We start from the raw sequence: 25,330 nt of genomic DNA on the forward strand, positions 1-25,330 counted from the left end.
ATAACTAAAGTAACTTTTTTTATTATGCAATACCAGATTGTTTTTTTTATGAGAAACATTCGTTACACTAACTGATTTACATCATATATTTTGTTTCATATTTCATATAAACGCTTTCACGTTGATACATGCTCCATTGCGCCCCCTAGGTGACAAAAACGCAACCCTTCACAATACTCAGAGCTACAGGCATGAAATCTTTTTTTCATAACTACCACGCTCTGTTATCAACATGGTGAAATCCAAACAGGAACTTCGCAATTTTCACTTAAATGTCCGGTAAAGTACAGCACCCCCTACTGTCAACAGGAAGTCATATGTTTTACTCTGTGATTAAAAGTCCTCCCCCTTTTTTTCAAAACACATAATTTTTTATTCAGCTGTGAAACCTCTTTCACACCTTCACAAAGCATCATTCATTATGTTGTGGCCGAATGCGGTACTACAACTGTTTTTTTTGTTGTTTTTTTTATTTACCCATGAATGCATGCTGTAGGGGCCATTTCTCATGTCCATACGTGATCTTCCTGTTTCTGCTAGTTTATTGCTTCACTGTCTTTTATTATTTTGATTTCTCTTGTTTGTTTTTGATTTGTTCCTAGAAATACTCACCTAGATGTGACCCCTATCGCACCCTGGACTCTGCTTTCAACTGGACAGAAACTGCTTCAGGAACATCATTAATGAGAAAAACACCAGTTATTACTGTTCTTTATCAGACCACAAGCGTGAAATGAAGAAGTCCAGGGAGACGATGTTTATAAAGAGAAAACTTGCTGAAAATTCAAACCTGTTAGCGTGCGTGCGTCTAACCATGGCTGTGGCGTGCTGTCAGGTGGTGGTGCCACACCTTTACTGTGAGATAAACGTGTCCATGCTGCGATAGGCGGAGAGGAAAGTTAGCATGGTGGTGAAAAAACAGAAGCTGTGGTCTAATGAGGGATAAATTTAATTTTGTACAGCGTGCAGAAAACGGAAGCTGTGGTTTGATGGCGCCACTGAGCGAAGGCGCTGTGGGTTCAGGTTGAGGATAAACAGTCGACAACATGAAGGCTTCCCTGGTGTCTGTGCTGCTGAGTGAGTCCACGTTTGATTCATCAACTCGTTTAGTTTTTGTCTCTTTAAAAACCTCAGGAAATGTTCTGGTGCTGGTGTAGGTTTGGGACTTCATGTCCTGGTCTAAGTCCAGTTTGGTTGGGTCTTGAAGGATCCTCTGTGGTAGTTTGATGACTTTTTGTAGTGGCTTATTGTTTTTTGGGCTCTGTTTTGACGTTCCTTGACCGCAGAGTTTTTGTTGTTTGTATTATTATCATTATTGTTATTATTATAATTATTATAATTATTTTATTATTAATATTATTATTATTATTATTAAATATGTTATTATTTTATTATTAATCTGATTAATATATTATTATTATTATTATTATCATTATTTTATTTTTATTATTATTATTATTATTATTATTATTATATTAATTATTTTTATTCCTTTTTTGTGTCTTATTTGTTTTTTTTATGCATTGGTGGTTGTTCATTGACTACCTTTTTTTGTCATTTTTGTCTTTGTTAAATTTGGTTTGTAGTTTTTGGAAGTAGTTTGTTGTTTTTTTGTCATAGTCATTTGTTGTCTGTAGTTTTTTGTTTCTCTTGTTGTGTTCAGTCTCTTGGTGGTTGTTTATTCTGATGTTTTTTTTGTCCGTAGTTTTTGCTCGAGTGCGGTTGTTTGTTGTTTGTTGTCAGTAGTTTTTTTTTTGTCTGTTTCTGTGTTGTGTTTTGTCTGTTGTTTTTGTTTTCTGTGTCTTTCTCTCTTTGTAGTTGTTGTGTTTTTTTTCCCTGTGGTAGTTTTTTTTTTTTTCATTTTTTATTTTTATCTTAATTTTTTTATTTTATTTTTACCTGTTTGTTGTCTGTTGTCTCTTTAAGTTTGTTTGTTGTATTTTCTAATGTTTTTTTGTCTCTTTATGGTTGTTTTGTTTGTATGTTTTTTGTCTTTCTTTCCTTTTTTGTAGTTGTTTGTTTTCTGTTGTCTTTGGGTCTGTGTTGTTGTCTCTTTGAAGTTGTTTGTTGTCTGAAATTTTTTTTTTTTGGCTCCCCTTCTGAAGTTTTTGTCTCTTTTTTGGTTAAATGTAATCAATTCATTTGATTTATGTAGTTAACGGTCTTTAGCTTCAGTTTGTTTCTATCGTTCTTTCTTCTCGTTGTGTCGGTTCCTCTTCCTGATTTAAAGTCCTCTCACTCAGGACCAGAGGTGTGAACAGAAACTTTAAGAAGGAGAAGTAAGGAGTGAATTTAGAGTTTCTTAAAGTGTTGAGAACTTCCTGTGTCACAACCATCACATGTTTCTGCGGCTGCAGGTGTGTCCGTGCTGCTCTCCTCCTCCTCCTCCTCTGCTGTCTTTGTGAGCGTCAGTCCAAACCGCCCTGAGTTCCTGAGAGGAGAGAGTCTGACTCTGAGCTGTGAGGGGGTCCAGGACTCTGCCAGGTGGACTCTGAAGAGGAGGGACTATAACCTCATCACTGCGTGGTGTGGGGGCGGCTTCGGGAGGTTCGACGGTTCCTCCTGCTACGTCTCAGACCTGTCCCCCATCCAAGACTCTGGATTTTACTGGTGTGAGGACGAAAATGGACGAAAGAGTGAAGAGCTGAAAGTTTCTGTGTCAGGTGTGAAAAGTTTTCAAACTTTCCGTTCTGGATTATTCCAGAGAAGTTTCCCTCTCAGTAACTGGACGCTTTGGGTGTCATCTCTGTCTCTTCTTCTTTGGTCCAGCTCATGTGATCCTGGAGATCCCCGCGCTCCCTGTGAACGTTGGAGACGAGGTCACGCTGCGCTGCAGGTCCATGTACGGCTCCAACAAACTGACCGGCCTGTACAGAGACGAGCCCGGCTCTGATTGGACGTCACTCCCCCTGGAGGTCACCATCGAACACGTCCAGCTGTCAGACGAGGGGAAGTACACCTGCCATGCCAGGGAGTACGACATGTCCATGGTTTCAGCAGGAAGTCAGCTGACTGTCAGGGGTCAGAACACACTCTGTAATCTGTGATCTATAATCTGTGATCTATAATCTGTGATCTATAATCTGAATTTGAGTCTGTTTTCTATTCAGACTCTGTGATTTCAACACACCTCTCCGTTTGCTCCACAGTTCCTCCTCCTGCTACTCTCCTTTTCACTCTTCCCACTCCTCCTCACACTCCTCCTCCCACTCTTCCTCCCACTCTTCCTCCCACTCTTCCTCCCACTCTTCCTCCCACTCCTCCTCCATCAGGAGCACCTCCTCCTCTGTCTGTGATCAGAATCTGCTGCCATCTAGTGGCCGTGTGTCCGTACTGCATCTGCACCGTCCTGATGCTGTCCATCTGCTGCAGCAGGAAGACGGGTATACAGTTCACACACACACACACACACACACACACACACACACCCACACACACACAGATATTTAACCTCCACCTTAAACTCTTAACCCCGCCCACAGGAACACAAGCGGCTGTCACCGTGGAGATGAGCGCGCCCACTGAAGACGTGGCCTATGATGATGTTGCTGACGTCATCACGGAGCACGACCTGAGCGCTGCACATTGACGCCTCTGTCACTGACGTATTAATAAAGCTTCGATTGAAAGGCTCTGTCACAAACTGAGTCACACGTGTCCATCCTCCATCAAAAAAAAAAAACGAGTTAGAAAATAAAGTCGAAATGTTTTCAGAAAAAATGTGTTGTTAAAAATTAAAGTTATAAAATTACAACGATCCAGTCTTTAAGCTGTGAAAATAATCTGATCATGTCACCAAAAGAATAATTAAAAAAAAAAAATTCTGTGTTGTGAAAATTAGATCAAAATGTTATAAATATGAACAGGAGAGGGATGGAGGCCTAGCTAAAAGCTAAACCACGGGCTAAAGGCAAAAGCATGAGCTTCAGAATAAAACAGGAGTTAAAACAAAGGCGTACGGCTAAAACACAAGCTAAAGGCTGAGAAACAAGCTAAGGCTAAAACATACGCTAGCGCAAAAATGCAAACTAAATACTAAAACATGACTTGATAGCCAAAAAACAGGCTCAAGGCTAAAACACAAGCTAAAAGCCATAGCACAGGCTAAAGGCAAAATCAGAGAAAACTAAAAACTAACTAAACACGAGTTCAAGGCTTAAACACAAGCTCAATGAAAACACACATGCTAAAGGCTAAAACGTGAGCTAAAGGCTAGAAACACAGACTCAAGGCTCAACCACAAGCTAAAAGCCAAAAAACAAGCTAAGGTTAAAACATGGGCTTATGACAAAGACACAAGCTAAAGGCTAAGAAACAAGCTAAGTTTAAAACACAGGCTACTGCTAAAAAACAAGTTAAAGGCTTACACATGACTCAAAAGCCAAAAAATGTGCTAACAGCTAAAACTAAGTTGAAAGGGTATACACGACTTATGTGTCAGAACACAGGCCTAAGGCTCAAACACAATTAAAAGGCTAAAGCTCAGGCTTAGGCCTGAAAATAAAAAATCTAAAGGCTCAAAAAACAAGCTAAGCCAAAACACAGGCTAAAGGCAAAATCAGAGCTAATGGCTAAAACACAAGTTTAAGACCTAAACTCAACTAACAAGTCAAAACACAGGCTCAATCACGAGCTAAATGCAAAACTACGTGATATAGGCTAAAACACAAGCTAGTTGCTACAACACAGGCCTAAGGCTCAAAATTGAGTTAAAGGCTTAAGCACAGGGTTAGAGCTAAAAAAGCTTAAGGCTAAAAACAAGCTAGGGCTGAAACATGGGCTAAAGGCTTAATCATGACTTTAAAGCAAAAAACAAAATGTGCTTAAAGCTAAAACGCAAGCTGAAGTCAAAATCAGAGCTAACAGCTAAAAGACAAGTTAAAGGCTTAAACAGGACTTACAAATTAAGGCTCAAACAAAATCTTAATGCAAAAACATATGCTAAAGACTGATACAGAGCTAATTGCCAAAACACAGGTTTAAGGCTAGACAGACTAAAGGCTAAAGCATGATCTAAAGGCTAAAACACAAGTTAAAGGGGGAAAAAACAAGCTGGGGCTAAAGCACAGGCTTATGACTAAAAGGTGAACTAAGGGCTAAGAAACAAGCAAGCTAAGGTTAAAACATGGGCTAGGGCTAAAACACAAGCTAAAGGCAAAATCAGAGCTACCAGCTAAAACACGAGTTAAAGGTTAAAACACGACTTACAAATTGAGGCTAAAACAAAAGCTGAGTGCAAAGACACATGCTGAAGACTGAGACAAAGCTAATGGCTAAAACACAGGCTAAAGGCTGAAACATGACTTAAAGGCTTAAACAGGAGCTATAGACTGACACACAAGCTAGAAGCTAAAAGACGAGCTAAAGGCTTAAAGGTGATTTCAAGGCTCAAACACAAGTTAAAAGGCCAAAAACAAGCTAAGTCTAAAGAACAGGCTTACTACTAAAGGGTGAACTAAGGGCTTAGAAACAAGCTAAGGTTAAAACATGGGCTAGCGCTAAAACACAAGCTTGAGGTTTATACATGACTTTTAAGCCAAAAAACATGCTACTGCTAAAACACAAGATGAAAGCTTGTACGCTTGTGTCGGAACACAGGCATAAGGTTTTAACACAAACCACTGGCTACAAAACAGGCCTAAGGCTCAAAAGTGAGCTAAAGGCTAAAGCACAGGCTAAGGGCTAAAAAAAAAAAAAAAAAAAAAACTAAAGGCTTATAAAACATGTTAAGCAATAAAACAGGATCAAGGCTAAAACACAAGCTTAAGGCCAAAACACAGGCTAAAGGCTAAATCAGAGCGCATAGCTAAAACACGAGTTAAAGGCTAAAACATGACTTACAAGTCGAGATCAAACACAAGTTTAATGCAAAAACAGAGTAAATGGCCAAAACAAAGGCTTAAGACTGAAACATGACTCAAAGGCTTAAACAGGAGCTATAAGCTGACACACAAGCTAGAAGCTAAACACCTGCTAAAGGCTAAAACATTATCTTAAGGCTAAAACACAAGTTAAAGCTTAAACACGGGTGGAGCTGTCTGTGATAACTCTGACGCCATCTTGGATTGTTGGTAGTTTAGTGTAGCTACAACGTTACAAAAACAAAGTCTCAGTGTTTCCAGTGTAACGAGTTCACAGAGTGTAAGTGTTTTATCGTCAGACCTGTGCTCTGGTGTTTGGGTCGGGAGTGTCAGACAGGTGGGCGGGGACACAGACAGGTGGGCGGTGACACAGACAGGTGGGCGGGGACACAGACAGGTGGGCGGGGACACAGACAGGTCCATCAGCACCTCATTGTCTGACCACTTCGACCACAGAGCGTGGTCTGTGACATCACGCTGCGCCCTGTCCCTCCTGGGCTGTGATTGGTCGCTTCATGAGGTCAGGAGTGTTTAAATGTGAGCGCGGCGTTCACTCGGTTACAACAGTTCCTGACGCTTTCCTGCAGACGGATCGACCCGACCAGAGGAACGAGTGAGTACAGGAGCTTTAACAGAAAGTTTGTTCAGTGTCAGAGTGAGAGCGTGACGCTGTGTGTGCTCTGTCCCTCCTCCTCCTCCTCCTCCTCCTCCTCCTCCTCCTCCTCCTCCTCCTCCTCCTCCTCCTCAGGGATGATGAAGGCCTCTCTGATCCTCCTGTGTTTCCTCAGCCTCAGTCTGAGCATGTCAGTAAGTACGGCTCTGAGTTTCTAGAGTTTTCTGAGTTATTTCAGGATGTTGAAGCTTAGTTTGTTTTTCTTTCTTCTTTTTGCTCTTCGTGGTTTGTTTTTAAAGTTTCAGCTTCTCTGATGATAAATGTCGTTTTTTATTATTGTTAATATTTTGCATGCATAACGTTTTTTTTTCTTTAAGGCTGAATGATCTGAAAAGAATCAGAGTTTTTAAATCATTCAGAGTTGATTTTATTTTGAAATAAAAACTTTCAGGTGTTCACATGACCTCCCTCTGCTCCTCTTTCTTTCAGATCCACAGAAGAAGAGAGACGAGGTCGGAAAGCTCAGAGGGAGAGGAGGAGGTCAGTGCTCTTCTTCCTCCTCCTCCTCTTCCTCTTTCTCCTCTCTAAGCTAACGCACTGTATCGTTTCAGGGCAACTCCACTGAAACCAGCGATGAAGAGGAGCAGCAGAGAGGAGAGGAGGGAGGAGGAGGAGGAGGAAGAGATGGACAAAAGGATGCTCAGATAAAGGAGGAGAAAGAAAAGGAGGAAGGGGAGGAGGGGAGGGGAGAAATGAAAGATGTGGTGAGCCATGGAGGAGAGGAGGAGAGAGAGAAGGTGAAAGGAGAAAGAGACAAAGAGGAGGAGGAGGAGGTGGTGGAGGAGAATGATGTAGAACAAGACGGTGAAGAAGAAGAGGAAAAGGAGGAGGAAGAGGTAGAAGAGGAAAGTGAGGAGGAGGAGGAGAAAGAAAAGGGAAAAGAAGAAAGAGATAAGGGGGAGAAGGAAGAGGAGGAGGAGGTGGGAGAAGATAAGGAGGAAGATGAAGAGGAGGAGACTAATGATGTAGAACAAGATGATGAAGAAGAGGAGGAAAAGGAGGAGGAAGAGGTAGAAGAGGAAAGTGAGGAGGAGGAGGAGAAAGAAAAGGGAAAAGAAGAAAGAGATAAGGGGGAGCAGGAAGAGGAGGAGGTGGGAGAAGATAAGGAGGAAGATGAAGAGGAGGAGACTAATGATGTAGAACAAGATGATGAAGAAGAGGAGGAAAAGGAGGAGGAAAAAGAACAGGAAGATGGAGAAGAGGAAAGTGAGGAGGAGGAGGAGGAAGATGAAAAGGAGGAGGTGGAAGACCAGGAGAAAGAAATGGAGGGGAGTAAGGGGGAGGAGAATGAAGATGGAAAGGGAGAAAGAGGAGTAGAAAATGAAGGTGAGGAAGAGGAGCAGGAGGAAGGAGAGACAGAAGAAGGAGAGACAGGAGGAGGTGAGACAGAAGAAGAGACAGGAGGAGAGACAGGAGGTGTAGAATTAGGAGGAGGTGAGACAGGAGGAGAGACAGGAGGAGAGACAGGAGTAGGTGAGACAGGGGGAGGTGAGACAGGAGGAGTAGAAGCAGGCGGAGGCGAGACAGGAGGAGAGACAGGAGGAGGTGAGACAGGAGGAGAGACAGGAGGAGAGACAGGAGGAGAAACAGGAGCAGGGACAGGAGGTGAGACAGGAGGAGAGACAGGAGGAGAAACAGGAGCAGGGACAGGAGGTGAGACAGGAGGAGAGACAGGAGGAGAAACAGGAGCAGGGACAGGAGGTGAGACAGGAGGAGAGACAGGAGGAGTAGAACCAGGAGGAGGAGAGACAGGAGCAGGGACAGGAGGAGAGACAGGAGGAGGTGAGACAGGAGCAGAGACAGGAAGAGAGACAGGAGCAGAGGCAGGAGGAGAGACAGGAGGAGGTGAAACAGGAGCAGAGACAGGAGGAGAGACAGGAGGAGGTGAGACAGGAGCAGAGACAGGAGGAGAGACAGGAGGAGTAGAAGCAGGAGGAGGAGAGGCAGAAGGAGGTGAGGTAGGTCGTGTGGAGGCAGGAGGAGTAGAAGCAGGAGGAGGCGAGACAGGAGGTGAGACAGGAGGTGAGACAGGAGGAGGAGAGGCAGAAGGAGGTGAGGCAGGAGGTGTGGAGGCAGGAGGAGTAGCGACAGCGCCTCCTGCTGTTGATGGACCAGAGAAGTTTCTGTTCAGGTGAGACCAAATAAAGTTTGTGAGGTTATCATGTGATCAAAGATGGCCGAAGAGTCCGTTCTCAGGTCAGGTCACATGACCCTGAGTCAGAGTCAGAGCCAGGTCAGGGCACCTGCATCCAGGTCTTTATCAAGTCTGGGTTACCTGAGGACCAGTCAAGTCCCTGTTACCTGAGTCTGAGTCTAGACCAAGTCAAAGTAGCTTTGGTGTAATGATTCTGTCACAGCGCCCTCCAGTGGACAGTGAAGGTAATGACATTATAATGATATGTATCCCTCTGTTCCGCAGGTCACATGACACCACAGAACCAATCAAATGAGAGGATTCAACTCTGGATGACTTGATCCATTCTCTATTTTTTCAAGTTTTGTAAGAGTTCAGGTTTCTGTAACTTCCTGTTTGGGATTCTTTCAAAATAAAAGCCTGTCTCTTCATAAAAACATTGGTCTTTTCCTGGATGTGCTCTCTCATCATTTCCTGTTAATTCACCTGCATGACGTTCATCACATGTAAGTCTTCCTCTGTGAGCCCAGGTGTGGTCATGTGACCTGAGAGGGGGCGTGGCCATCAGGTGTTTCCAGGTTAAACTGAGCTGTTTATTCTGTTTCTCTGCTTTTTTTAAATGTGATGTAGAAATACGACATGAAACTCCTCCACACACACTTTAATCACAACCAGCCCCACCAGACACACCCGCCAAATTAAGAGTCTGTCTGCCAGCTCGTTAAGGAGCTTTAACGAGACTTTTTCCCGCTTTTATAGCTGATGATGCGAGCCAGCCAAGAAAAACGACAACAGACTGAAAACAAACCTTCAAATGTTTAATTAAATCATTAAAAGCAAAACCCAGACACACACCGCTGTGTATGTGTGTGTGTGTTCATCATCGCTGTGTGTATGTGTGTGTCTTGTGTATATCCCGGCTCAGCCCGTGGGCGGCGCCCTGCAGAGTCCAGGTGAAGAAGGCGAGCTGTCGTCTGAACCGTTTCTCATCAAAGCTCTCTGGGTCGGAGGTCAACAAGGCCAGGTGCTCAGTGAGCGCGCTCAGAGTGTGGTTGCCACGGCCGTGGATCACATGGCGGAATGGCGTCTCCACCACCGACACATACTGGGACAGGAAGTAGTATTCCACCTGAGGACAGAAACAGGAAGTTGTCATTTCACCTCAGAATTGGAGAAAAAAGCATCAACCCACAGCTAGCAAGAGCTCCTAGCATGAGCTGATGATGAGTGCTGTAAGTCGTAGAGTAACTGGTGTCTAATATTAGCAGTTGGGTTAACCATGTTTAATGCTAGCTGTGGTGTTAGCCGTGTTTACTGTTTTCATTGTTTAATGTCAGCAGTGTTTGTACTCTCATGATGTAAAGCTAACAGAATAAGCAGCAGTGTTAGCAGAGTTTAACATTAGGTTAGGTTAGCAGCGTTAAATGTTAGCATTATTCTTAGCAGTGTTTGTACCCCCATGATGTAGAGCTATAAACATTAGCTCTTATGTAAGCAGTGGATATACTTTCTGTGTTTAGAGCTAACAGTATATGCGTTAGCTGTGTTTGGTGCTAGCAGTTGTGTTGGTAGTCTATGTAACCTGATGTAATGATAACAGTATTAGCGGTGGTTTAAGCAGTATTTGATCTTAGCAGTATATAATAGTACTGTTTGTACCCTCTTGATGTAAAGCTAGCAGTATAAGCAGTAGCGTTAGCAGTATTTGGTCTTAGCAGTGTATATTAGCATTATTAGTACTTTCTTCATGTTAAGCTAACAATATTAGCAGAAGTGTTAGCAATATTTGATCTTAGCACTGTTGGCAGTTTACTTTTTTGTAAAGCTAACAATATAAGCAGTAGTGTTAGCATTATTTGATCTGAGCAGTGAATTTAAGCTGTGTTTGTACACTCTTAATGGAAAGCTAACAGTATTAGCAGTAGTGTTTGCAGTATTTGATCTAAGCAGTGAATATTTGCTGTGTTTGTACACTCTTCATTTGACGCTAGCAGTTTTAGCTGTAGCATTAGTTGTGTTTGATCTAAGCAGTATATATTAGCATTGTTTGTACTTTCTTGATGTAAAGCTAACAGTATTAGCAGTAGTGTTAGCAGTTTTTATTCTTCTCAGTGTATATAAGCTGTATTTGTACCCACTTGGTGTAAAGCTTGCAGTATTAGCATTAGCATAAGCAGGATTTCATCTAAGCATTGTATATTACCAGTGCTTGTACCATCTTGATGTATAGCTAGCAGTATTAGCAGTAGTGTTAGCAGTAATTGATCTAAGCAGTGTATATACGCATTGTATGGACTATTTTGATGTATTGCTAACAGTATTAGCATGAGTGTTAGCAGTATTTGATCTAAGCATTGTATATAATCATTGTTTGTACCCTCTTGATGTTAAGCTAGCTAACAGTATTAGCAGTAGTGTTAGCAGTATTTGATCTTAGCCGTGTAAATTGGCATTGTTTATACCTTCCTGATGTTAAGCTAACAGTATTAGCAGTAGTGTTAGCAGTATTAAAACTTTGCAGTGTTTATTTGCATTGTTTGTACTTTCTTGATGTTAAGCTAACAGTATTAACAGTATTAAGTTACAGTGGTCGTGTTAGCAGTGTTTGTACCTTCATGGACTTAAGCTAACAATGGTAGCTGTGTTTTTACTCTAACAGTTTGAAACTACCCGTTTAAAGTCTGGTGTTAGCATTATTTGGTGTTAGCCTTAGTGTTAGCGGTGTTTGTACCCTCATGATGTGGTTGTTGTAGGAGCGGGCAGTGGTGGGGTCGTGCATGTCGCTGTAGTCGATGGCTCTCTGCAGCGTCTCGGCGGCTCGGCTGTAGTCTCCTCTGGCGCTGAACAGCCACTGAGGGAACAAACCTCTGGACTGGACACACAGAAAACACCATGTTTACAAAAACATCGTCTGCAAACAAACATTATTCTACAACAGGACAGGAAGAGACAGCGTACCTGCAGCTCTGCAGAGTGTTTGTTGAGCTGAGCGCTAAACTGCAGAACCGTCTGAGCGTAGGAGGTGATACGAAGCGGCAGGATGTGGTCGTGAGCCAATCGCAAAACCATCTCCCCCACCAGCTCCCCTAAGCTCCGCCCCGTCATCCCAAGACGACCTCCCAGCACTTCCTGTAGGCGGGACGCGGTGTCCATCGGCGTGTTGACAAACGGGTAAGTTCGCTCCTGGAGAGACACACATCAACCTGAGATAAAGACACCTGTACACCTGTGCCTGATGAAATCACATAGCAAAAAGAGTGTGTGTGTGAGTGTGTGTGTGTGTGTGACCTCAGTAAACCTGAGCTCCACAGCTGGTACCCCTGCAAACGCCGTGAAGCTGTACGCTCCGCTGTTCAGGTAGAGCGGCTTCATGCTGCAGAGACAAACAGAACGAGGAGTGATCTGGTCAGCAGGGGGAGCTCTCTGTGTTTTGGGAATGTGTGTGTGTGAGTGTGTGTGTGTGTGTCTCACATCCTCCAGCTGCCTCCGTCTCTCTCCGCCTGGCTGTAGATGGTCTGACCTGCGTGTTTAGGATGCTCCACCTGTCAAACACTGCATGTGTTAATATCAAACATAACAGGAAGTGACATCACTGATGATCAGGATGCGACACAGCGACGAGGAAACACTCACCTGTCTGATGGCAGCGTCCAGCAGGTCGATGAGGAGAGGACTGCTGCTGGCAGACAGGACCTCATCACCTGCAGACAGACACAGAATGAAACACAGGTGTTTACGTCTTCATGAATCTGATTGGCTGACCAAAGTGTGCTGTGATTGGCTGGGAGCTGTGTTACCCATGATGGCCTGGTCCAGGCTGAAGTAAGCCACAGCCTTCAGGTGGAGCATGGACAGGTAGCCCTGGCAAACAAAGGTCAAAGGTCACCTTGCTATCACACAAACACAACGTGGCCGCTCTTCTTCTGTGGTGTTTAATGTGCCTTCTCTGCTCTCTGATTGGACGAACCTCCAGCCACTCAGTCGCACCGACGTTCCCGAAATCTCCAGCATCCCAGCTGACGAAAAGCAAACTGCGTCTTGGACTGAAACCTGCACACGCAGTCGATTCATTACCTCCTGACGCCTCCGTGAGTCACATGACTGATTCCAAACCCAGGTGAGCAGGTGAGTCTTACCGTTCTTCACCATGGCGGTGAAGGTTCGAGCCAGCTCCAGGAGGATCGCAGTTCCAACGCCAGACTTAACGGCTCCTGGACTGAGCGAGTCCCTCTGAGCGCCCAGGATGATGTACTGGTCTGTCAGAGGGGCTGGGGTTAGTATTGGTCTCTGGGGGGTCATGTGACCGTGTCTCTGAGATCAGGTGATACCTGGCTCGACTCGGCCATCCAGAGAGGAGAATACGTTGTTGAGCAGGACGGGCGTCATCACGTTGTGGACGGACATCTTGACTCGGCGTCCGGAGTTGAACTCTGGACCGACCACGCAGCGGACGTACGGCAGCCGGATCCACCATGACGGAGGACAGGACGGTCCTGATAGCCGGCTGAGACAAAGGGATGTGCAGTGAGGGTCACAAAACACCTGGACAGGTGAGGAGGGGCGGGGCCTACCTGAGCAGCTTGGAAGCGACAGTGGCGCTGATCGGCAGAACTGGAATGGTTGGCAGGCCGGAGGACTGGACTGGAGGGAACTGGGTGTGATTGAAGGAGGGAAAACCAGGGGTGAACGGGTCACCTGACCCCAAGTGGACCTGTGATTGGATGAGACGAAGGAAGATGCTGATTGGTCAAAAGCAGCAGAATGTAGAAGACCATGTGTATGTGTGTGTGTGTGTGTGTGTGTGTTACATGCTCAGACACAGCGGTGTGTGTGCTCAGTCCAAGGCGTCGAGGGTCTTGCGGCAGGTCAGCAGGGTCAGGGTAGATCAAAGCTCCGCCCGCGCCATAACTCTCAGCCAACCGTACCTTCTCAGCGAAACTGGCCCCTCCCCCTACACGCATCACCACCACGCTGCCATCGACAGACACGCCCGCGCTCTTCAGCCATTTGAAGTCCTGAGGTCGCCCGTAGTTTGCGTAGACCATGCCCCCCTACAGAACCAGACAGGTCAGGACACCTGGGTGGGTTACCATGGTGACATACAACCAGTGCGTCCGTCTCACCGTGACGGTCCCTGAGGCACTGTATGGACAGAAGTCAGACGGGTTCAGAGGGATCTGCTCTGACACCTGTCCTGCAGAGTCCACCAGCCACAGAGAGCTCCTCTGAGACCTGCAGGACAACAGGAAGACGATCAGGGGACAGGTGCATCCTGAAACACCCATCGCCCCCTGCCTACCTGTGCGGGAACTGCAGCGTGGCGTACAAAGACTCGACCCAGGTGTGATCCATTTTCAGGTTTCTGAAGCGTCCAAGGATCTCCGAGGCCAACGACGTCCCCTCAGGGGAACCTGGAGGATGACTCGCTCGGCTGACTCGGCTGATTGGACGAAAAGAGACAGACTCGTGTATCAGGGACTATTTAGTGTGGCGGATGGATCTGTGCGTCGTGGATCACCTGACTGTGTTGAAGATGTCTTCCTCCTGCAGCAGCCTCTTCATCATCTCCCTCAGGTGCCCCAGGTAAAGCCCCGCCCCTCCCTCTGCAGGTTTAGCCACATTTCCTGGATGGCTCCTGTCCTCTTGCCCCTCCTCTTTGGAGAAATGGTACCGCCCACTAAAGAGAACGTAGGCCAATAAGAATGCTGCAAGAGAGAAAGGCCACGCCCACTTTAGCTGAAAGAAACCATCCAACCTCTCAGGTGTGTGTGAAGTGTGTGTTTACCTGCTGTGAAGGTAACGACCCCACCGACACACAGTAACGCACACGTTCTGCATTTACCACGACGCTGCCCTTGCATCAACTCTGTGATGTCATTGCTAAGCCCCGCCTCTGCTTCCTCCTCCGCCTCTGGTGCCACAAACCTCAGCTCCACCCTGCCAGCTCCTCCCCCTTCAAACTCCTCGTCAGGTTGTGGTCGCTGGGGGAGGAAGAGCAAGAGGTGTCACCTTCACTACAGGTAAGAAGGGGCGGAGCATGTTGGTGGATCACCTGTTTCACCTGTCTCAGGCGTGTCCTGATGGTGTCCATGTTGACCACAGGTGGTTTGAGAGAGGATTTCACCACAGCTTCCTTAAAGTGAGGACAGAAACATTAAAGCGCCCCCTGCTGGCTGTCTGCAGTATAACTCATAAGCCCCGCCCCCTCCATGTTAACGGATGGGACGTGAATCAAACTGTAAAATCCAAATCCAGATGTTTGTAAACACGGCTTCTACTAGAGCTCGGGGCAGTGACGTATGGAAGAAAAAATAAGAGATACTGCAGTACACCACTCCACCAGTAGGGGGCTGTAAACCTGTAATAACAGCAGAATGTTGAGCTCACCTGTTCCCTTCACGTTCAGTCAATCTGCAGGTTAGTTCCATGTCATTAAACCTTCAAACCTGTTTCACCTGATGAGCAGAATCAGTCGTCCTCTGAGTTTGTATCAATCATAAAATAATAAAAACAAAGCACTGGTCTCTACGCTCAGACTCGTCGACGCAGTCTGAATCTGTTCTCCTCCACGTCAGCTGATCCTCTCAGCCCGCTGTGATTGGTTCATGAGAGGGTCAGAGGTCAGCGTGTGTTTGATCTGCTTTACTTTATTAACAGTGTGTAAACACACACACACACACACTCTTACGTCAGATTTCTGTGTGAAACAGGTCAGGACATCAGAGCTGGAGTTTGACAGAGGGGGCGTTCACACCAGGTCTCTTTATCTGAAAATAACATGTTTCACTCTGCACAGTCATTTGTCTGTCAGAAATAAAAATAACCTGTCTGTAGTTTTCAGAAAACTACTTTTCACATCAGTTAAAGACGATGGTTTTAAACTCTGTGTGGTGTACGTCTGTTCTGTACGGAAGCGTATTGCATTCACTTATAGAAGGAAAAAAAACAACTCGTGTTTTCAGAGAAATTTATTCTTCGTTTTTTTTTTTTTTGTGGTAAATAATTTTGTTTTTCCAATTCATATTTTTATTGGTTTGTTTTTTGTTATAATTATTATATTGTTTTTTTTTATGGTAATTAATTTATGTTTTTCTGATTAACATTTTTAATTGGTTTGATTTCTGTTATATAATAATTTTTTGTTTTTATGAGTATTTTTTTTTCTGTTTTCAGATTTCTTATTTCCTGTTTTTACGAGTAATTTTTCCTGAAGTTCTGAGATACTTCAAAATCCAGCGAGAACCTCCAACCTGCTGTTTTTCATGGTAATTTTTTCCTCCTGTTTCTGTAAGTAATTTTTTGTGGTAATTAATTTTCTTTTTCTGATTAATATTTTTTAATTGGTTTGTTTTTGTTGTAATTATTTTTGTTTTTATGATAATTTTTTTTATGTTTCAGATTACTTTTTTCCTGTTTTTATGAGTAGTTTTTTTTCCTGAAGTATAGAGATACTTAGAAATCCTGCAAGAACCTTCAACCTGCTGTTTTTCATGGTAATTTTTTCCTCCTGTTTCTGTGAGTAATTTTTTGTTTTTCTGATTAATATTTTTATTGGTGTGTTTTTTGTTGTAATTATTTCTGTTTTTATGAGTATTTTTTTTTCTGTTTTCAGATTTCTTTTTTCCCATTTTTAGGAGTAATTTTTTTTCCTGAAGTATCGTGCTACTTCGAAATCCCGTGAGAACCTCCAACCTGCAGACGACTCCCGTGAATGTGTGGTGGCTCCTGTGTCCTGCACGGATCAGAGATCCTGTTCGGCACATATATGCCTTATCCCTAACTTTCTACTGGTCCGTACCGGGTCAATAAAGGTAAGGTATTAGCCACACACAGGATATGATACCCTTGTTATGATTTCAACTTTATACTTATATTCTATATAAACTTATTGTTCAATGTAATACTTAAGGAATAGACAGAGATGTGGCATTAAAAAAATGCATTGCTTCTACATTGGAAAGCCGGTAGAAAAAAATTACTCCCAAAAACAGGAAAAAAGTAATCTGAAAACAGAAAAAATTACTCATAAAAACAGAAATAATTATAACAAAAAACAAACCAATACAAAAATATTAATCAGAAAAACAAAATTAATTACCACAAAAAACAAACAAACCAAAGAATAAATTTCTCTGAAAAACCTGAGTTGTTTTTTTTCTTCAAGTGAATGCAATATGCTTCTGTAGTTCTGTAACATTTTCCCAGTGAGACTCACCAACAGCTCGTGTGTCTGTGTGAAAATGAGATGAAGGTGCAGAGTTGAACCACTAGAGGGCAGTGTGAGCTCTTGTATCAAACAACAGATGTTATGCTGGGCACTAAGTTTGCAGTGCAGAGGACTCAGGCTCAAATCTATCAAATCCATGAAATAACTGCTCCAACTCTGCTGGAGAAATTTCCAGAAACTCTTCTTTTTTTTTTTTTATTTAGAACAAATTATAAAAACAATAATGGTCAGAATGAAACGTCTGAAATGACCAAAGCTGTGTTAATGTGGATATGTAAGAGGTGTTTTCTATGGAGTAGTGAGAGTGCCAAATCACGAAAATAAATTATAAAAGAAGAAAATAAATAAATAATTTAAATGAGAATCTATAAAATAATAAATTAATTAATTTAAAAAGTATATAATAATCTATAAAAGAATAATTGTAAACATGAATTCATAAATAAATTTATAAATAATCTATTAAAAATAAATTAATAAATAAATTGTATAAAAATCCATAAAAGAAAAGGCTGATAAAAGTATTACTATAAAGACGAATCAAAAAATAAATAGAAAAGGGCTTAATAAAAAAATAAAGAAAGCACATTTTTCCTTCGCTTTTAAAGTGACATTATTATGTGATTTAAGTACTTTTGTTTATTTTTCTTCATATTTATACTTTTATTAGCCATTGATTTTAAGGCTTTATTCTTTGATTAATATCACTTCATATAGCTACTTTCTTTCTTTCTTTTTTTTTCATTATTCATTTACTTATTTATTTATTTATTAAGCACTTTTCTATTTATTTTTTTATTTTTCTTTATATTTCTGTTTTTAATCAGCCTTTTCTTTTGTGGATTCTAATATGATTTATTTATTAATTCATTATTTATTCATTCTTTCATAGATTCTTATATTTCTTTTTATTTAGTTATTTATTATTTTATAGATTCTTATATAATTTATTTATTAATTCATTTTTTTATTATTTCATTATTTCCTAGATTCTTATATTATTTATTCAGTAATTCATTTTTTATCTATTCTTTCATGGATTCTTATATTTTTTATTTATTAATTTATTCTTTCAAAGCTTGTTTAGTTGATGTTGTTGTTTTGGGCTGGCTTATTCTAGATTAGATTATTAGATCATTTGTCAGGTGTGTATTTTTAAAGTGTGTAACGCTCACACTCTGATATGAGACTCGGCCATCCAGAGAGGAGAATACGTTGTTGAGCAGGACGGGCGTCATCACGTTGTGGACGGACATCTTGACTCGGCGTCCGGAGTTGAACTCTGGACCGACCACGCAGCGGACGTACGGCAGCCGGATCCACCATGACGGAGGACAGGACGGTCCTGATAGCCGGCTGAGACAAAGGGATGTGCAGTGAGGGTCACAAAACACCTGGACAGGTGAGGAGGGGCGGGGCCTACCTGAGCAGCTTGGAAGCGACAGTGGCGCTGATCGGCAGAACTGGAATGGTTGGCAGGCCGGAGGACTGGACTGGAGGGAACTGGGTGTGATTGAAGGAGGGAAAACCAGGGGTGAACGGGTCACCTGACCCCAAGTGGACCTGTGATTGGATGAGACGAAGGAAGATGCTGATTGGTCAAAAGCAGCAGAATGTAGAAGACCATGTGTATGTGTGTGTGTGTGTGTGTGTGTGTTACATGCTCAGACACAGCGGTGTGTGTGCTCAGTCCAAGGCGTCGAGGGTCTTGCGGCAGGTCAGCAGGGTCAGGGTAGATCAAAGCTCCGCCCGCGCCATAACTCTCAGCCAACCGTACCTTCTCAGCGAAACTGGCCCCTCCCCCTACACGCATCACCACCACGCTGCCATCGACAGACACGCCCGCGCTCTTCAGCCATTTGAAGTCCTGAGGTCGCCCGTAGTTTGCGTAGACCATGCCCCCCTACAGAACCAGACAGGTCAGGACACCTGGGTGGGTTACCATGGTGACATACAACCAGTGCGTCCGTCTCACCGTGACGGTCCCTGAGGCACTGTATGGACAGAAGTCAGACGGGTTCAGAGGGATCTGCTCTGACACCTGTCCTGCAGAGTCCACCAGCCACAGAGAGCTCCTCTGAGACCTGCAGGACAACAGGAAGACGATCAGGGGACAGGTGCATCCTGAAACACCCATCGCCCCCTGCCTACCTGTGCGGGAACTGCAGCGTGGCGTACAAAGACTCGACCCAGGTGTGATCCATTTTCAGGTTTCTGAAGCGTCCAAGGATCTCCGAGGCCAACGACGTCCCCTCAGGGGAACCTGGAGGATGACTCGCTCGGCTGACTCGGCTGATTGGACGAAAAGAGACAGACTCGTGTATCAGGGACTATTTAGTGTGGCGGATGGATCTGTGCGTCGTGGATCACCTGACTGTGTTGAAGATGTCTTCCTCCTGCAGCAGCCTCTTCATCATCTCCCTCAGGTGCCCCAGGTAAAGCCCCGCCCCTCCCTCTGCAGGTTTAGCCACATTTCCTGGATGGCTCCTGTCCTCTTGCCCCTCCTCTTTGGAGAAATGGTACCGCCCACTAAAGAGAACGTAGGCCAATAAGAATGCTGCAAGAGAGAAAGGCCACGCCCACTTTAGCTGAAAGAAACCATCCAACCTCTCAGGTGTGTGTGAAGTGTGTGTTTACCTGCTGTGAAGGTAACGACCCCACCGACACACAGTAACGCACACGTTCTGCATTTACCACGACGCTGCCCTTGCATCAACTCTGTGATGTCATTGCTAAGCCCCGCCTCTGCTTCCTCCTCCGCCTCTGGTGCCACAAACCTCAGCTCCACCCTGCCAGCTCCTCCCCCTTCAAACTCCTCGTCAGGTTGTGGTCGCTGGGGGAGGAAGAGCAAGAGGTGTCACCTTCACTACAGGTAAGAAGGGGCGGAGCATGTTGGTGGATCACCTGTTTCACCTGTCTCAGGCGTGTCCTGATGGTGTCCATGTTGACCACAGGTGGTTTGAGAGAGGATTTCACCACAGCTTCCTTAAAGTGAGGACAGAAACATTAAAGCGCCCCCTGCTGGCTGTCTGCAGTATAACTCATAAGCCCCGCCCCCTCCATGTTAACGGATGGGACGTGAATCAAACTGTAAAATCCAAATCCAGATGTTTGTAAACACGGCTTCTACTAGAGCTCGGGGCAGTGACGTATGGAAGAAAAAATAAGAGATACTGCAGTACACCACTCCACCAGTAGGGGGCTGTAAACCTGTAATAACAGCAGAATGTTGAGCTCACCTGTTCCCTTCACGTTCAGTCAATCTGCAGGTTAGTTCCATGTCATTAAACCTTCAAACCTGTTTCACCTGATGAGCAGAATCAGTCGTCCTCTGAGTTTGTATCAATCATAAAATAATAAAAACAAAGCACTGGTCTCTACGCTCAGACTCGTCGACGCAGTCTGAATCTGTTCTCTTCTGTAGTTCTGTAACATTTTCCCAGTGAGACTCACCAACAGCTCGTGTGTCTGTGTGAAAATGAGATGAAGGTGCAGAGTTGAACCACTAGAGGGCAGTGTGAGCTCTTGTATCAAACAACAGATGTTATGCTGGGCACTAAGTTTGCAGTGCAGAGGACTCAGGCTCAAATCTATCAAATCCATGAAATAACTGCTCCAACTCTGCTGGAGAAATTTCCAGAAACTCTTCTTTTTTTTTTTTTATTTAGAACAAATTATAAAAACAATAATGGTCAGAATGAAACGTCTGAAATGACCAAAGCTGTGTTAATGTGGATATGTAAGAGGTGTTTTCTATGGAGTAGTGAGAGTGCCAAATCACGAAAATAAATTATAAAAGAAGAAAATAAATAAATAATTTAAATGAGAATCTATAAAATAATAAATTAATTAATTTAAAAAGTATATAATAATCTATAAAAGAATAATTGTAAACATGAATTCATAAATAAATTTATAAATAATCTATTAAAAATAAATTAATAAATAAATTGTATAAAAATCCATAAAAGAAAAGGCTGATAAAAGTATTACTATAAAGACGAATCAAAAAATAAATAGAAAAGGGCTTAATAAAAAAATAAAGAAAGCACATTTTTCCTTCGCTTTTAAAGTGACATTATTATGTGATTTAAGTACTTTTGTTTATTTTTCTTCATATTTATACTTTTATTAGCCATTGATTTTAAGGCTTTATTCTTTGATTAATATCACTTCATATAGCTACTTTCTTTCTTTCTTTTTTTTTCATTATTCATTTACTTATTTATTTATTTATTAAGCACTTTTCTATTTATTTTTTTATTTTTCTTTATATTTCTGTTTTTAATCAGCCTTTTCTTTTGTGGATTCTAATATGATTTATTTATTAATTCATTATTTATTCATTCTTTCATAGATTCTTATATTTCTTTTTATTTAGTTATTTATTATTTTATAGATTCTTATATAATTTATTTATTAATTCATTTTTTTATTATTTCATTATTTCCTAGATTCTTATATTATTTATTCAGTAATTCATTTTTTATCTATTCTTTCATGGATTCTTATATTTTTTATTTATTAATTTATTCTTTCAAAGCTTGTTTAGTTGATGTTGTTGTTTTGGGCTGGCTTATTCTAGATTAGATTATTAGATCATTTGTCAGGTGTGTATTTTTAAAGTGTGTAACGCTCACACTCTGATATGAGACAGAAGAAAAGGAGACCTCCAATAAAAACCCGAGTCAGTTTTCTGAAGGTTTATTGATGTGAGAAAAAGTTTGAGCAGAAATCTGTAAAAGGAAGAATCAGACGTCCCAGCAGCCCCAAAGCTCCAACCACGGCTCCACCCTGATCAGACAGCAGAGGTACTGATCCTCCACACATTCATTCACTAAGGAAAGCAGCACACTGAGGGAAGCAGAGTCCACATCCAGAGCCCACACTGACCCTGATCCACTGCTGACCAGGACCAGGGTCAGACCAGCAGAGCAGCAGAGAAGCAGGTGTTCAGACAGGCCAGCAGGTGGCAGCACTGAGGGCTGCTGAGCCCAAAACACAGGAAGCTGATTTTTTTCTTCTTCTGACACAACCCAGGACCAGGACTAGACCCAGGACCAGGGCCCAGACTGGGATCAGTCAGTGGTAGGAACCAGAGTCCTTCCTGCATCGAGAAGAAAGAGACAGGGTCAACGAGGACTACAGAAACCACATCTTTACTACTGCTCTGAACTGGTTTGGACTGGGTCTACTGGTCTGTAGTGGTCTCAGACTGGGTCTACTGGTCTGTAGTGGTCTCAGACTTTGTCTACTGGTCTGTAGTGGTCTCAGACTAGGTCTACTGGTCTGTTGTGGTCTCAGACTGGGTGTACTGGTCTGAAGTGGTCTCAGACTGAGTCTACTGGTCTGTAGTGGTCTCAGACTAGGTCTACTGGTCTGTTGTGGTCTCAGACTGGGTCTACTGGTTTTTAGTGGTCTCAGACTGGGTCTACTGGTCTGTAGTGGTCTCAGACTGGGTCTACTGGTCTGTAGTGGTCTCAGACTAGGTCTACTAGTCTGTAGTGGTCTCAGACTAGGTCTACTGGTATGTAGTGGTCTCAAACTGGGTCTACTGGTCTGTAGTGGTCTCAGACTGGGTGTACTGGTCTTACTTCTGGTCTTGCTCTTGAAGTAGATGAATCCAGCCAGAGACAAGACCAGACCCAGGATCAGTCCTGAGGCCCCGATGGCGATCTTGTTCCTCTCAGACTCAGGCATGGACGGGTCTGAGGACAGACAGGTGGAGAGACAGACAGGTGAGCAGACAGACAGGTGAGCAGACAGACAGGTGAGCAGACAGACAGACAGGTGAGCAGACTGACAGGTGAGCAGACAGACAGGTGAGCAGACAGACAGGTGAGCAGACAGACAGGTGGAGAGACAGACAGGTGAGCAGACAGACAGGTGAGCAGACAGACAGACAGGTGAGCAGACAGACAGGTGAGCAGACAGACAGACAGGTGGAGAAACAGACAGACAGACAGGTGAGCAGACAGACAGGTGAGCAGACTGACAGACAGACAGGTGAGCAGACAGACAGATAGGTGAGCAGACAGACAGACAGGTGAGCAGACAGACAGATAGGTGAGCAGACAGTCAGAAAGGTGAGCAGACAGACAGACAGGTGAGCAGACAGACAGGTGAGCAGACAGACAGGTGAGCAGATAGACAGGTGAGCAGACAGACAGACAGGTGAGCAGACAGACAGGTGAGCAGACAGACAGACAGGTGAGCAGACAGACAGGTGAGCAGACAGACAGACAGGTGAGCAGACAGACAGGTGAGCAGACAGACAGGTGAGCAGACAGACAGGTTCTTACCCCAGTCTAGAAGCAGAGGTTTGCTCAGGCTGACGTGCTCCACCTTACACGTGATCTTCTCTCCAGACCTGATCCAACAGAAAAGACCAGATCAGAGACTCTGGGACACCAAATACTGGACCTGGACCCTAACTGATCTGGATCAGCCTGAGCCTGGTTCATAAACTGATTCTACGTCAGCTCAAAGGTGCTCTGTCCTCTAACTGGACCTGGAGTTAAAAATCATTTAGACCTGGACCTGGACCTGGACTTGGAGCTGGACTCACTGTGGCGTGTACTCCAGGTGGGAGTGGATCTGGTAGTACCAGTCCCCGTCTGCCATCTCCTCAGTGGAGGTGACCCCAGAGGTGATCTGGTCCCCGTTCCTGAGCCAGCTGACTCTGATGAACTTGGGGTAGAAGTCGTAGACGGAGCAGACCAGCATGGCAGGATGTCCACCAGCAGGGGGCGTCTCAGAGTGCAGCCTGGCAGAGGGTGGAGCTGCAGACACAGTCAGATTATCAGCACTGATCAGAGCTTCATGAGCCAACCACGGAGGAGCTTTCAGAGTCACACTTTGACAGGAAGTCATGTTTCAAAGTTTCAAAGCTTCATCACACGCAGAAAACAGGATGCTCCTATATTCAGGTCAATACGGTAAAAGCTCGAAAGTCAGAGTCCAGAAAGGCTCTGGACCGGACTTTCTGCTCCCTGCTCTCTGCTGGCTGCAGTAGCTCACTGTGAGCAGCAGGCTGCGCCAGAGAGCTGTGTGTGAGAGCTGTGTGTGAGAGCTGTGTGTGAGAGCTGTGTGTGAGAGCTGTGTGTGTGAGAGCTGTGTGTGAGAGCTGTGTGTGTGAGAGCTGTGTGTGAGAGCTGTGTGTGTGAGAGCTGTGTGTGAGAGCTGTGTGTGAGAGAGCTGTGTGTGAGAGCCGTGTGTGAGAGCTGTGTGTGTGAGCTGTGTGTGTGAGAGCTGTGTGTGAGAGCTGTGTGTGTGAGCTGTGTGTGAGAGCTGTGTGTGAGCTCTTCCTGACAGCTGCTGCTGTCTCCAGCTGCAGACTCTGATCTGGATGACTGAGTGGAGAAAGTCCATCCTGACTCTAGAAGTGGATCTGGATCAGTCAGCTGGAGACAGAGGAGGACTCCTCCAGCTGTCAGTCAACACACCTCAACACCTCAGTCCTGAAAGCAGCTCCCAACACACTCTGCTCATGGTTCATATGTTCACACACACACTGAGGATGGATGTTGTGTGATGTCACTCAAACATGAACTCACCTGATTTAGGCAGAATGTTACTGTAGTAGAGCCCAATGTTGTGTTGACAGTATCTGATCTCTTCAGCTCTCATTGAGCTCAGGATTGAAGTGTCGTTGTTCATCCTTTCTGCGTTCTTCACACCGAACTCAGTGTATCCAACAAATTTTCCCAAACTGCTGCTGAACCTGAGGTACTCCAGCCCGTTGAAGTAATATGAGTAGGTGTACTCGATGTCTTTTACATCAGTTGAGTTAAACTCACAATGGCCGATTTCAACTTCCATGGTTCCATCTGCAGAACAAACACAGTGATCACTGTTTAACCCTCAGAGACTGAACACTGAGCTCAGCAGGTGTGTGTGTGTGTGTGTGTGTGTGTGTGTGTGTGTGTGTGTGTGTGTGTGTGTGTGTGTGTGTGTGTGTGTGTGTGTGTGTGTGTGTGTGTGTGTGTGTTACCTGTGGAGCTCAGCATGAAGCTGAAGAGCAGACAGACGCTGAGTAAAGTTGGAGCCATGATCCTCTGCTGTCTTCACAAACTGTGACACACTCTGACTGAGAGCTGCTCTAAAAACCAGAGAGCTGCATCACATGACCACCATCACCTGTTACCAGGCAGACAACACTCAGCCTGCTCTGCTGCTGACACACACACACACACACACACACACACACACACACACACACACACACACACACACACACACACACACACACACACACACACACACACACACAAAGAGAGAGAAATAAAGAAAGGGAAGTCCCCTGTGTGACTGTCCTTATCATGGAGTAAAGTAAACTAATCTTCATGTTCAGGTGTGTTAACCTGACTGACAGACTGATATAAACATAATGTACAGGTCACATCATGTTTTACAGGCTGAGATAGTTTTTCTTG

The 25,330-nt window shown here is 44.1% G+C and overlaps 3 protein-coding genes across 3 annotated transcripts; 1 reads left to right on the forward strand and 2 right to left on the reverse strand.

The window, feature by feature from the left end:
* The first annotated feature begins 814 nt into the window (after positions 1–814).
* LOC141811215 (uncharacterized) lies at positions 815–3,589 on the forward strand. The gene is made up of 5 exons (XM_074699196.1): positions 815–857; positions 2,358–2,663; positions 2,770–3,021; positions 3,150–3,383; positions 3,483–3,589. Exons 1-5 carry the CDS (start codon positions 815–817, stop codon positions 3,587–3,589), a joined length of 942 nt encoding a protein of 313 aa, XP_074555297.1.
* Positions 3,590–9,548: 5,959 nt separating this feature from the next.
* Positions 9,549–19,838, reverse strand: tfr2 (transferrin receptor 2). The gene is made up of 25 exons (XM_074699197.1): positions 19,800–19,838; positions 19,590–19,728; positions 19,266–19,452; positions 19,047–19,187; positions 18,871–18,979; positions 18,556–18,798; positions 18,319–18,458; positions 18,071–18,251; positions 14,721–14,801; positions 14,454–14,649; positions 14,187–14,373; positions 13,968–14,108; positions 13,792–13,900; positions 13,477–13,719; positions 13,240–13,379; positions 12,997–13,172; positions 12,805–12,924; positions 12,636–12,718; positions 12,466–12,529; positions 12,302–12,369; positions 12,140–12,210; positions 11,957–12,041; positions 11,627–11,851; positions 11,400–11,540; positions 9,549–9,797 (listed from the first exon to the last, which is right to left on the reverse strand). Exons 1-25 carry the CDS (start codon positions 19,836–19,838, stop codon positions 9,549–9,551), a joined length of 3,558 nt encoding a protein of 1,185 aa, XP_074555298.1.
* Positions 19,839–21,599: 1,761 nt separating this feature from the next.
* On the reverse strand, positions 21,600–25,043 carry LOC141811127 (H-2 class II histocompatibility antigen, E-S beta chain-like). Its single transcript, XM_074699049.1, has 6 exons — positions 24,889–25,043; positions 24,452–24,724; positions 23,464–23,677; positions 23,198–23,265; positions 22,490–22,603; positions 21,600–22,002 (listed from the first exon to the last, which is right to left on the reverse strand). Exons 1-6 carry the CDS (start codon positions 24,944–24,946, stop codon positions 21,974–21,976), a joined length of 756 nt encoding a protein of 251 aa, XP_074555150.1. The 5' UTR covers positions 24,947–25,043; the 3' UTR covers positions 21,600–21,973.
* Positions 25,044–25,330: the final 287 nt, after the last annotated feature.

This window comes from Halichoeres trimaculatus, unplaced genomic scaffold, assembly GCF_033239565.1.
Source record: "Halichoeres trimaculatus isolate MK-OKI-2021-1 unplaced genomic scaffold, fHalTri1.1 fHalTri1_scaffold_22, whole genome shotgun sequence".
NCBI lineage: Eukaryota > Metazoa > Chordata > Actinopteri > Labriformes > Labridae > Halichoeres > Halichoeres trimaculatus.